The 13,123-nt window shown below is 38.9% G+C and overlaps 2 protein-coding genes across 5 annotated transcripts in view; both read left to right on the top strand.

Annotated features, from left to right (window-relative positions):
• LOC116715903 (neural cell adhesion molecule 2-like) overlaps positions 1-13,123 on the top strand; it is a 288,491-nt gene that overhangs the window by 216,068 nt on the left and 59,300 nt on the right. For all 4 annotated transcript variants that reach the window (XM_032556645.1, XM_032556643.1, XM_032556642.1 and 1 more), the window contains exons 4-5: positions 4,167-4,310; positions 6,193-6,330. In XM_032556645.1, coding sequence (XP_032412536.1) covers positions 4,167-4,310; positions 6,193-6,330 — 282 coding nt within the window. The remainder of the gene's footprint in view (positions 1-4,166; positions 4,311-6,192; positions 6,331-13,123) is intronic.
• LOC116715496 (neural cell adhesion molecule 2-like) overlaps positions 1-13,123 on the top strand; it is a 200,905-nt gene that overhangs the window by 130,647 nt on the left and 57,135 nt on the right. Inside the window, exons 7-8 of the mRNA XM_032555907.1 lie at positions 4,167-4,310; positions 6,193-6,330. Coding sequence (XP_032411798.1) covers positions 4,167-4,310; positions 6,193-6,330 — 282 coding nt within the window. The remainder of the gene's footprint in view (positions 1-4,166; positions 4,311-6,192; positions 6,331-13,123) is intronic.

Raw genomic sequence — 13,123 nt, 5'->3', positions numbered from 1 at the left:
AGGATGCCCCTGAACTTGAGGTCCATGTGTGCCTGTGGCTCCTGTGAATCTGTGTTCATGATTAAAGGATAATAACGGCTAGCGGTGCCTACGGGACTCGGATCCTGCCAGGCTTAATGAGAGACCTGGCACTTTCTCTAACCTGCCTTTGTGGCCCATTGATGTTATGAGGCAGGGGGGTCACTCCATCGCTACGGAGACTCTCCTACATGCAAGCAGTCATTTTCCTGCCCTTTGCTCATTGAGCACATAATGAAGCCAAACCCTTAAAGGGAACCTTACTTTTCATACTTCCACTTCTAAAAACAGCCTTAGCCCTTAAACAAACCCAATATGTTAAAGTTGCTTGGTGTCTGGAAAATGAGAAGTTTCAAAAACCTTCAGGATATAACGTCACAAATCAGCAGGCACTGCCCGTTACCTAGCAACAATTGCGGAATTCTTCCTGACGCCTAGCAACCCCAAGCTGAGCTCCAGAATTTTTGGTCAGCTGGTTTTACCACTGTATGCGCTGTACAATGGCTGCTGGAAAAGACAAGTGTTTTGTTGTTGACCTTTCCAGAAATCATTTGGTGCATTCTTTTGAGTTGTGCAGGAGGCTCTACTAATGCTTTTCTAAGATGTACAGTTGTGTAATTGAGTCTGTTTTTCAGCCATTTTCATGTGCAAGTGTAAATGTTGAGTTGGGAGGCGTGGCCAGCAGCAGCCTATTTGGATTTAAAGTGACAGACACCCTAAAACATCTCATTCTGAATTAAACTAACTAAGATAGATTTTGTGCCAAAAAATGTTTTGTATCACCATAAATCTATCCTAACCTATTCAAGGAAACATAATAGGTCACTTTTAATTAGTTTGTGTCATCAAAGTCAGTGGGCGGTGCTATTGATGCTCCAGTCAACCAATCAGATATGAATCTGTATCCCTATGATTCAAATCAGTTTTGTTTATAAAGCTCCAATTCACAACAAATGTCATCTCTAGGTACTTTTCAAAAAATAATTTCAATTCTCAGTTAATTACCTAAAGGAAACCCAGCAGATTGCATCGAGTCATTGACGTAATAGACTATATCATATCATATCATATCATATGTTTGGGTTTTGTTTGCAAATAAATAATTGCCATATTTTTTACTTTGAAATGACATTCATTTTGTCACCTCTGACCTTCCGTAGAGTCCATTTCTGAAGCCACCTCAAGGCATAAATAATGAAAGGATATAAGATTCTTTAACATGAGCCCATAAATTGCTACATTTCACACTCTGCGCAGCTGAATATATAACATTTGAGCGCTTACATCCTTGAAATGACCCGACCTTAACTGGAAAAAGGAGTAAAAAAAGAACACACTCATTCCTGTTCAAAGCCAGAAACGCTACATGTGATGAATTAACAATAAAGCACAAGATTTCCTCACTGAGAAATTACGCAGTGAGCTCTGTGATGGGACTGACTAAATACCCTTGTGCATGATCACGAGACAACACCAAGTTTAATTAGAAGAAACGTCAAAAGTACGAGGATTAACTCCAGGAAAGCGACACGTTCACATGCGCTCTGGAAATCATCACCTGCTGCGCTGCTGTCTTCCCTTCCACTCCCAGAGAAGCATTAGCTGAGACATCACAGCCTCAATCCCACCTGCTGCTGTTCAGTCATAGCCTCATTCACCGCATAACCAGCCCCGCTGTTTCCTTGGCAACCGAGCGCCGCTCGCGCGCGGCCCCGTGGCGTGGGCTTCATGAGGAGAATGCGAATGAAGAGCCCTGCCGAAGCCGGAGCCCGCCGTCCCGCCTGCGCTCCTGGGCGGACCTGCTGGTCTGCAGCGTGTTGGACAGAACAATCTGACCTCCGGGTTAAAGTACACACACACCTTTCCACACACACACTCCGGGTCACCCCTCCGAATTATTGATTTCATCCACTTCCACAGGTTTGTGAAATGCAGTGAATTCCAGCACGGTGTCGTTACAGTAAGGTCAGTCCAGGGAAATTTTCCTGCTACATATAAGGTTCATACTGGTGCTTGAAATCCTTGAAAATGCTTGATTCATTTAGGTCAGGGGTGTCCAAAGTGCGGTTCGAGGGCCATTTGTGGCCCATAGACTGACTGCAATTCAACAAAGATACAAATTTGACCTGTAGATGCAGATGGAAGCTTTTAATTTGTAAGCAGGATAAAAATTGTTTCCTGTTTCTTATAAAGAAAAATGTAAAGTACAACTTAGAATATTTATATTTATAACCAAGTTTTAACAAAATGTAAAACCAAGAGACTTTTACTTATTCTTTCTTAAACCTGACTAAATATAGCGAACGTTTTGAAAGACAGTGACCTAAATCCTGTTCTTATTACTGAAAATAAATGTATTCAATTGAGCCCAAAAGAAACCGGAAACTAGATATGTTTCTCTTAATACAGCAAATATGTACAACAAAAAGTAGCAAATCTTTTAACTTCAACACATCAGCATTGATTTGATAAGTAAAAACAGGCATGTTACTGTCTGTTTGTGTTTTAGGAGGAAGCAAAAGAATGTGGTTGTTATTTTATGCTGTCGAAAGAATCTCTACAAAGATTTTATTTCTAACCAGCAGCGCTACAGTTTTAAATCTGAACTGAAATCGTTTATAAATTAGACAAGTTACTGTTTGACTCTAGCATCGCCAAGTTGTTGTTTTTTTTTCTTTCGTACTTGACTAAAGTGTTTTGTAAGCATATTTTCCAAACCCATCATAAGTGTCCAGATGTGGATGGAGGGAAATTGGCTGATATAAGGTGTTTAACTTCAGCGTTTCTGCGAACAGGAGAGCAGAAACTCTGCTGAGTGTTTCCTCAATTTGCTGATGTCAAGTTTGCAGCAGCGTGTTTCTCCAGAGACGATGTTTCCCTTTCTGATTCTCTTGTCGAGCAACGTGACTACAAAAGGAAGCAGGAAATGGATACAAACAGAGTAAATAACTGACAGCAGAAGTATTCAAACTTCACAGAAGAAGAAATGAGGAACATCTTTTTTTGGAAATGAGCAAAGAGCGGCTGAGGGAATGATGAGAGCGAAGTGAGTGACAGAAACATGCACAGGCATCCTTGAAGTTAATGAAGACGGTGAGATTCCAGACACGTCGGCGGGCGGAGGGTGCAGTCGGGGAGCGAAAGCTCATTTTAGGGAGCCGCCTGGTATAAATCACCCAGCTGAAATGCTAATGCTGGAGCCTCGCTAACGGAGAAGACTGATAGGAGAGCCGCCACTGATTTATTCACGCCTTCATGATGCGCCGCGCAGGTGATGGCATGTTGGCTTCGGCGCCAGCAGAGCCATCTTTGGCCCGCATCAGAGGCGCTGATGAGGCCTGGAGACGGATCTGCTGCTGCTTAGCGGGAAGCTCTTCAATCGCTGAAGAGGCTCCTCAGACTAAAGCTCAGAACCAAAATGTCTGGGTTTCCATTTCATCGAGGGCTTTTCTTTTATTCCTGGTGTATTTGTTCAGTACATACAGATCTGTGAAAAAATTAGGACACCCTAATACACATTTAGGTGTTTACTACGAATGTTTCACTTTTCTAGTAGTTTTATATCTGGAAAAGAAAGAGATTTCACTTCAAAAAATGTAACTAAATACCTCAAATACATCTTCTAGCTGCAGTAAATGGTTCCTCTTACCTCTTTGACTTCATTAAGTCTTCTCTCTAACATCAGTTTGATCTCAAGTCTGGACTTTGACTAGGCTTCCACTTGTATTTGTGTCACTGTTTTCATTAGATGGATAATTAACAAAGGTTGGAAGAATAAAAACAACAAGATTCCAATAAATATTCAGTTTCTCATTTTTTGATCTGTTAAAGAAAGTGATCTTTGTAGATAGACACCAAAAAATAACCCTTTTTCATACAAGACATCTATATAAATCTTTGAATATCTTGATGTTTTTAGGCATTTTCAGAGTGTTTTATGTTGGTTGAAAGAGTCTTAACGAGACCTGGGCTTTGACTAGGCCCAGGACTTGGGATTTTTTTTAATTCTCTTGTTTGTTTTGGACCTTGTCATGTTGCAGATTGAATTTATCTCATATAGTATTGTACATTTATCCAAATACGTTTTTATTTTATAACAACTTGAGATCCGTAACATTTGTTAAATGTGTTTTTGTTTGGCTCCACAGAGAGACTGACGTTCCGGGATGTAAAGTCGCCTCAGGAGTTCAGGCACGGCGAGACGGCAGAGGTGGTCTGTGATGTCATCAGTTCGCCGGTGCCGGCGGTAGTTTGGTACTACCAGGACAAAGAGATCACAGAGGAGCACCACAGTGAGTTATCACCACTTTCTGACTCACTTTGATTGACCCTTTTGTCTAGTTTTACTCTTTTTACTAGAAGGGAACGAAGCTTCAACCTTATATGAAGGTTTTTCCTATAATTTGCTCAAGTATTGTTGCTCAAGTATTGGCTAAAGCCATAACATAGACTGTTTTGTTTTCTGATCCATTCACTTCTAGGTTTTGTCTCCTTATTTTGTCAACCAAGCAGAGATTTATCCTCTCTATTCTGTATTTTGTGTATTTATTTAGCTCCCTCGTACAGTTTTATTGATCGTTTTATAGCAAAAGTTATTGCCGTATCATTTTTCTGTCTGTAATATCTGTTCAAACATCCCTGCAGCATATTTCCACCAAAAAATTGTTTTTATCTCTCAAATAAACAAAATGTTCTGATATTTTCAGACAGTGAAATTCATAATAAGAAACTGTGTTTTATTTATGTTCAGTTCTTACAAAATGTTATGTTTTCTGGCTCCAAAATGTAATAATTAACGCCCTTTGCACTTAACAATTTTGCCGCCTTGCAGAAATGGAGAATGTGACAAAAGTTGAATCACTGAGTGCAAAACCTACCAGTTAAAGCCGCAACAATTGTATCTAATGCTTATTTTCATTTGGCAAACATTTTTCTTCTTGGTTTGTCTTCACCCAGTGGATCAGCTGTAACTTGCCAAGAAATTTGCAGGCCGGCAGGGAAATAGCTGCCATTTTCAGCGCCTCACAATTTAGATTTGGAGCTGTGATAACCATGAAAATAACATTACAGTCTGGGTTACCAGTCGGCGCTGGTTATTCTAATAATTTGGAGCATAAAAGTTGTAAGAAAAGCCATTCTCAGAGGAACTGAACCTGAATGTTTGAATAAAAAATGCTCATGAGCGCCGATCTTGTTTCATCTTGTTGAAAAAGTGCCAGAAACTCAGTTCTCTAGGAAATGCTTTTCCCTTCCTTTGTTTTGGATTCACAATGAGACAAGGGTATAAAAATCTATGAATAGAAACCCAATGGAGGAGGCATCTAATTTGGACAGAGACCATGTTAACAAGCCTCTGTGAGAGGATGGATTATGGAGCCGCTGGATGGGTGACATTCAAATGCGCCGCTTCCCCATGAGATTAAAAACACACCAGAAAAATATGAAAAAAATACATAAAAACAGCAGAGAAATGGGTGTTTTTATCCTGTACTGCCAATTCTCCATGGAAGATTTCACAGTCTCATTGTCAACCCTCCTCTGTTCCCTTTAAGCAAAAGATGATTTATACCATTTATAGTGCTCTGCCTGGTAATCCCACCCTTTTTAGTTTTAACAGTGTTAAATATCAGGAGAATGGTCCACTTAATTTGCAAAGAAAAAGGAAGATGGAGGTAGAGGAGCACTCAAAGGAGGAATTCATTTTTAGTAATTTCCTTTCCTGTAAAATCAGTAATGCAGTGCGAACGGCGCTTACCGCTCATTATTTCATCTCCCCTCCTTGATTTACAACTCTCTCTCTTAAAGAAAAAAAAAGCTCTGATTGGAAAGCGTGACCCTTTGAATCCTTGAATCTGTCACATTTTTAATTGAAATTCAAATCTTCTGTGACACTACAGTGATGAAAGCACATTTTTTTCTTCTTTAATCATTTCTCTCTAATTGTGATCCAGGGATATAAATATCTTTTCTGGGCAGAGCAGATAGAGGCCCAACAGAGCTGAGCTGTAATTGCTAGTGTTTATCTGTTTGGACGTTATCAGGTAAATGAGCTGCAGCTGAGACTGACAGGCTAACTGCGTTGGACTGGAGATGCCATTTTTCTTCCTAAATTTATCTCCTGCTCCTCTTACGCTGCTGTTGTTTTGCTTTCTCCTCTCCTCCCGACCCGTGAAGGCAGGTTCCAGGTGCTGCCAAACAACAACCTGCAGATCCGCCAGGTGACCAAGGCGGACGAGGGCGTTTACCGCTGCGAGGCCAGCGTGGAGGCCAGAGGGGAGATCGACTTTGTGGACATAGCCGTGGTCGTCAACGGTGAGTCCGATCATTTAAACTGCTGCTTTTATGCCATGTAGTTCTTAAATTGTTAGCTTTTTAGATAACTAACATTCTGGGTGGCTGGTTGCCCACCTAAAGAGTGTGAAAGTAACAAATTATCACTAAAATCTGACCAACTTTCTATTATTTCTGTATATATTCCCTCTGTACCAGGCATTTCTTTCTTTTGCTGTAATGTATTTTTGGCTTTTTTGCGAAAGACAAATATCCATTAGAATCTGACACCACTCCATTTTTATTTACATTTCCTGAAGAAGGAAGTTGCACTCATGTTTTTTGGAGGTCTTTGTATAATTTCCTTCAGTGGTTCTTGGTGCAGCGCCCCCACAGGCGAGGAGGGGAACAGGAACAGTGTGAAAATAACAAATGTTGCAGTTTTATCTCCAATCAAACTGAGTCTTCTGGACTGTCAGGTGTGAAAACACGCAACAAGTTGATTACTTAAAAACACAGATGCCAACTTTAGCCTATCAGCAGCAACTCAGTGCACCATGGTTCTGTCAATAGTTTGAGTTACTGATGGTTCTTTAGACCCACTTTGAGCTTCATAAACTGGTTTCTTGGACATGACGGTATCATAACATCCAGAGTTGGTTTTATACTTTCGAGGGAGGTAGAGGAGACGTCAGCCAATCAGAAGCACAGTTGGCATAATGGCTAATCCTGATTCTCCATCAAATTTGGCTGGTACAGTTTAATATCTGTGACTAAATTTAGACACCAAATTCACTTTGCACCAGTTGGTTAAAGGATGAATCAACTAAATAGAGCCAATCAGTGAAAACCAGAGTAACTGTCCAATTTTTAACGTGTTGAACAAATGTTTTCCTTGTGAACTAAAATGTCGATGATGATTCCAACTTTAGAGCACAACCAGGTGTTTGTGTTTGACAAGATCATGAGCACAAATCTCGACACAATCATAAAAAATGATCCCCATCTGAAATTTGGGATGAAGAATCAACAAAATAAGTCTGTCATAGCAGTGTTGGAATATGTAGTTAAGAAAAAAAAAAGCTGCACAGCTGGTCTTTGTCTCCTCGATTCGGATAAACCAACAAAAGCATCCATCTGGATTCCAGGCACACATGTGCTCCTCTTCGCACAGTGCCAGCAGATTGACGCGCATTAGGGACCGGGCTCCCTCTGCATACACAAGTTGTTTTGGTGCTCCTGTTTTTTTAAACTCAACATGAATCGTTGCTTTTGTTCAGGTGGCCAAGGTTAAAGGTGCAATAATGAAACAAGGGCAGAAGAAAAGCAGCGATGCTTCTCACTGCATGATGAAACTGTCGGTTTGGTTTCAGGGTTCAGATCCTTGAAAGGGCTTGAGTTTTAATGAGGTGTTTTCAAGGTTTGGAAAGTGCTTGATATTTAAACTGCACAGTTTTGTAATGTTGTATTAACAGCCTGAATTTGGAAAACATTATTTACAGTTGAAACACAGACATTTTTCATCACAATACATTATTAATAAAGGAAATAAATTGTCATAAAATGGTAAACTAAAAGTGTTTGTCTTTATCTCCAAAGTGCGCTGCTGGAAAAGTTTGAAAACATACAAAGGAAAAACCTGAAAATGATATGAACCCTGCAAGGCAAAATATAAATCTGAATCTTTGACCTGGAAGTAGATTTAACCAGAGGTCTGGATGGTCTGGAGTTGGATCAGTGACTGTGAAATGACACAAACGCCTCCAGATTTCTCCAGTAGTTCATAATAGAGCCGTCATCTTCTGCAGATTCAGTGCATTCAGTAAACTCACTTTCTGGCTCGCTTGCCTCTTAAGCTTCTATTAGTGCGACTTTTCTCTTCCCTTTCTTCTCCAACGCGACTGAAAAATAAAATTAGTAATGGCGCCGGGTGCCGCGGTCCAGAAATCAATGGATGTCATTTTAATTTCCTCATTTGTTCTCATTTACGGTGAGTCACCTGAGACTGCCGGCTTGATTGAAATGTGATCTCACTAAAGCCACCAGCGTCTTGTAATGCTCCAACAGCTGCAATATTGTCTCTGCCTATGTAATTCTCTCACACTTAATGTAATAGCAGCGCGGGCCCCAGCCCAAAAAAGTATGAATTGCATTTAATTTAGCACACCACTTACCTCACTTCTGTGGTAGATCCAATAAGCCTGCTCAATGAGGCGCGGCCCATTATTGCAGTGATGCAACACTTGCCATGTGGCGCTGCGATGGGACAGGCTGCTCTGCTGAGCTCACAGCCACACTTGATAAAGTCTCTCTGCCTCAGGAAGAAATCCTCTGCTCACCCCGTCTTAGAGGATGTTCGCCCTGCAGCAGACACCGTCTGATTTGTTTAAACACCTGACGGGGCGCTAACTGTTAGCTTTAAAACCACATGCCTCAGAGGCGTCCTCCCTCCGCTTTTCATGTTGCCGTTTGTGAACTTTTTGTAGAAAATCCCCTCCGTGAATTTTTAAACCTGATCAGGTTTGCAACACAACAGCAAAGAGAGAAAAGGCCGAGCAGCTGAACGCTAACAACAAAACAAAAGAACAAAGTGTAGTTGGCTCCTCGCTTTCATGATCTCATCATTTCTCCTCTGTCAAGAAGCGTCAGATTAATTTTTTATTCAATTGAATTTTGTTTGTTTTGCCTTTTTCTTCTATGAAGTAGATTTCAACAAATTTGCTCTAAATATTTAAATTGAATGTATTGAAGGTGTCTGATTCTTAAAATCGTTGTTTTTCTAAGTTAGAAAACAAAAATTATCCAATAAAATTTCCATGCATGGCGACAGGTGGTTTTTTTCTGAACACATTTCTGACTTGATTCTTAGAAAAAAATATTTATTTCTTCCAAAAATAGACAAAATAATAACTGATAAGTTCTTAGACTTAAAAGAGAGTTTACGTAATCTGATCCTTCAAGTTAAAAAAGTCCCAATCTGTATCTACGGTGCACATTTATATCATTTTTGAATTGCAGAAGTCAGTCCAGGGGCCACAAATGGCCCTCGGGCCACAGGTTGGACACCCCTGGTCTAAAAGTTACTAAAGTAATCACATTTGAAAATATAATAATTAAAGATTTAGCTTTCAGACTAGCTTAAGTACATGCTAACTGCTTAAAAAACCTAAACTGATCAAATTTAAGTAAGTTTTCTGAGTCATGCAGTCTTAAAGTCTAAAAAGTGCCAAATAAAATGTTTGTAAAGTTCAAAATTTGAAGAAAACAAATAAAATATCTATCATTTCGTAAAATTTCTGTGAATCATGGTGTATTAAACTAGTTTCAGAAAGTCATTTTATGTATTTTCTAAGCTTTTTTCTTATTTTTGTAGTAATGTTTAAATAGATTTTGATTCTACAGTGTTGTAATGAGCGGATAATTAATCCCTCTTTCCCAAGATGTCTGCATAATGCTGCAGAAGCGACACTGCAGCCTCTGCTCTAGTCGCTAACGCTAACAGGCTTTGGCCAAACTTCCAGTCTGATGTGACAAAGTGAGCAATTGTTGCAGAAATGCTTCCAGTCTTTTGATTTAATCAGGTCTGCCTCCAAACAGAAAAGGTCTGAGTGAGTAAGTAAGCACAGGGAAGTGCCAAGCTGCTCTTTTTGGTGATTTTCCTCCTACATGCCCATTTGTTTCTGGGGCAGTAGCTGTCCCCGGCCCAGAGGGGCTTTTAATTTAGCCTCTGGCATAAAGGTGTGCAGAGAGGGGTAATAAAGGTGACATACATAGAAGAGACATTTACTTAAATGCCACAGACTGTCATGGGGCACACAAATATGAGCCTCCTGCCTCAGCCTTGTAGGAAGTGGAAATATATTTTGTCATGGGGTCGGCTTCTCATTCATGCCTCATTTTACCTTCAGCGTGTGACTTTCAGGAATTAGGCAGTGGCATTTTTATGTTCAGCCCAAAAGCCATTTACTCTCAGTCATTATTGTTGCACTTCTCTGGAACGTTTAAATTCAAAGTTACGGTTTAACCAAAACACACAGACTTATCATTAAAACGGACGATTTCCTCACCCACGAATTTGATCTTAGGCTTGTGCTGTTGCAGAAAACCACCCACAGATAAACACTGAGCATTTAAATGAAGGACAAGCAGCGATACTCAAGAAACCATTGATAAATAGTAGTTGACATTTTTGGTAACTCAGTTGCCAATTAGCAAATTTTAACAGCCTACAAAACATTTTACATGTTATAATGAATAATTGTGATAAATAAAGTAGCCTTCTTAATTACATGAGTATAATTATTGCCAGGGTTGTTAAAAATGATTTAATAAAAAAATACTTTTCTATAGTCTACAAGAAAACGTTGTGACCAAAGTTTGCAGTAGTTGTGTTGGTAGCTGAATCATGTAGGACAGGTGTCAAACTGAAGGCTTGGGGGCCAAATCTGGCCCCCTCTGGCTTCTTATGTGGCCCTCTACACTACAAATTACATCAATAAGTCCTTCCAGCTTTTCATAAATAAGCAGAATTCACACAAAATCAACAAATCTCCACATTTTTTTGCAAATTTTTCCCAAATTTGGTTAATAATCATTGAGTTTAATTGATTGCTAAGTTATAGTCTGTAGTTGATACAGTGAGTAATAAAAAGCCACATTTAACATCATACATTAGCGCAAATATTGTAAAAATTCCTTACAAACATTTCTAAATCTGCAATTGTGATTGCAAAAAAGTCTAAAACCATCATAAAATTCTAGAGGAACAGCGACTTATTAATATTTTAACAGTTTAATTGGTTTTATCAATAAATTCTGGCACAACCAGACTATAAAGTACATTCAGATTTTTGATGCGGCCCAAAATAAAACTGAGTTTGACCCCCTGATTGAGGATTTAAATCTGTTTCCATGGTAGCAGCTCTGTAAACTTTGCGCCACAATGAGGTAGACGTCTCTTTAAATAAAACCATGTTGTTGAGATGAAAATACTAAATATATTCTGGATAAACTTCAAGTGTTTACAATAAACCCAAAGCAGTATTTTGAAAAAGATTTATTTATGGTAAGTGCGATCATGTTGGATGTTAGCATTAGCATTAGCATAGCTGAGCATGATTTAGTTTTGACTAATCCTGCATCAATGTTTTTTTATTGTACCTGTGCAGCGCTGTGCAATGATTTTAATGTTTTTGTAGGATATTAATTTAAATCATTAATGTTCAGTGGTTTTCGTAAACACTGCTTTCACCATCAGTAACCTTGAGTTGACTCACATTTTGCATTCAGGTTGTATGTTTGTCCTGCTGGGTTTACTTTCCAGACCCTCAGTTTGGATGTGATTTATTAGTGGATAAGGTTAAATCTTGCCATGAGTGCTGGAGACATTGTGATGAAAGAAAATAAAGAGAACAGCTGAAAACGTGGCTAATCCATAAATGATATTACTTTATTCAGCAGGAGCACAATTACACGTTTTCCTTGCACCCTACAGCTCCGTATAGAACATTTTGTCATGTTGTGAGAATGCGGTACAGTTTATCTAAGTATATACTTAGATAAATTGTTTTCAGCCAGTTTGTTTCCGGCGTACAAAATTATAGCTGCTTATGTGTCCTTGGGGGACAATTATTGCTCAACCCTGTTCAGGACCAGACTGAGGGTCAAGAGAGAACGAGTTGTGGTCCTTAAGCAAACTACGAAATCTAATTTTAAAATGATTGCAAGTAGAAAAACTTGGTTTGTCACAAAATCACAAACTGGTTGAATGATTCTACTTTATTGAGAGTATTTGTGTGCTTAAGAAAATTTACGAGTGGCTGCTCTGCACAGGGAACAATAATTCAGAAGCTGCTGTATTAATTTAAAATCCATAGTGTCACAATCTGATGACTCACAGGTTGAGTCACTGCAAAAACAGTAAATCTTACCAAGTGTTTTTCGTCTACTTTGCAGAGAAAATACTTATTACACTTGAAATAAGACAAAACTAACTCACAAAACTAACTTTTTAGAAAGATAAAAACGCTTGTTTTAGCCCTTTATAGTCCGAACTTGTCAGCGATGAATTTGCAGTACTGTAATTCTGCCACAACAAATTCCAACGTTGTGCTTTCCAGCCAATATCGGGTTATTACGGTAATTTCTCTCCTACCGTAGAGGGGAGTGAAATTAATCTGAGACCCTTTTTTTTAATAGACGTAAGTTACAAAAATTACTGCTAGATATTAAAAGTTCCAGTTGTTGTGGATAAATGGGCAAATATATATTTACTCAACGGACATGTAAAGAACTTTGTACCATTAAAATAAGCAAAAATATCCAGGCGGAGATTTGAAACTTAGAATTGAAAGGGTTAAGTAAGTAAATAACTCCTTATTACTGATGAAAATGTGCTTGTTCCATTGGCAGATTATTTCACTAAAAACATTGTTATAAGTGAAATAATCTGCCAATAGAGCTCGTACTTTTTCATAAATATTAAGAAATTATTGACTTAAAACAAGCTACTTTTGAGTTAGTTTTGTTTTATCGCACGTCTACTAAGATATTTGGTCCATAAACTACACAAAAAATTCTTGGTAAGATTTTGTGTTTTTGCTGTGACCGTAACTTGTGCGTCACCAGATTGCGACGCCACGAATTTTAAATTAATACAGGAATTTTGGAAGAAGAAGTGACCAAAACTACTTGGTAACATTTTGTATTATTGCAGTGTAAAAGTAATTTATTCGGATGTGTGTAAGAGTCTGGTCAACAAAAAGTTAGTGATTCAGATTAAAACTATAAGTTTCTGCTGGTAACTTTCCAAATTTGGCTCTGCCACGGTTGGCAG

The sequence above is a fragment of the Xiphophorus hellerii genome, chromosome 24, assembly GCF_003331165.1.
Source record: "Xiphophorus hellerii strain 12219 chromosome 24, Xiphophorus_hellerii-4.1, whole genome shotgun sequence".
NCBI lineage: Eukaryota > Metazoa > Chordata > Actinopteri > Cyprinodontiformes > Poeciliidae > Xiphophorus > Xiphophorus hellerii.
The sequence above is the reverse complement of the archived record's forward strand: the minus strand, read 5'-3'. Positions and strand labels throughout refer to the sequence as shown.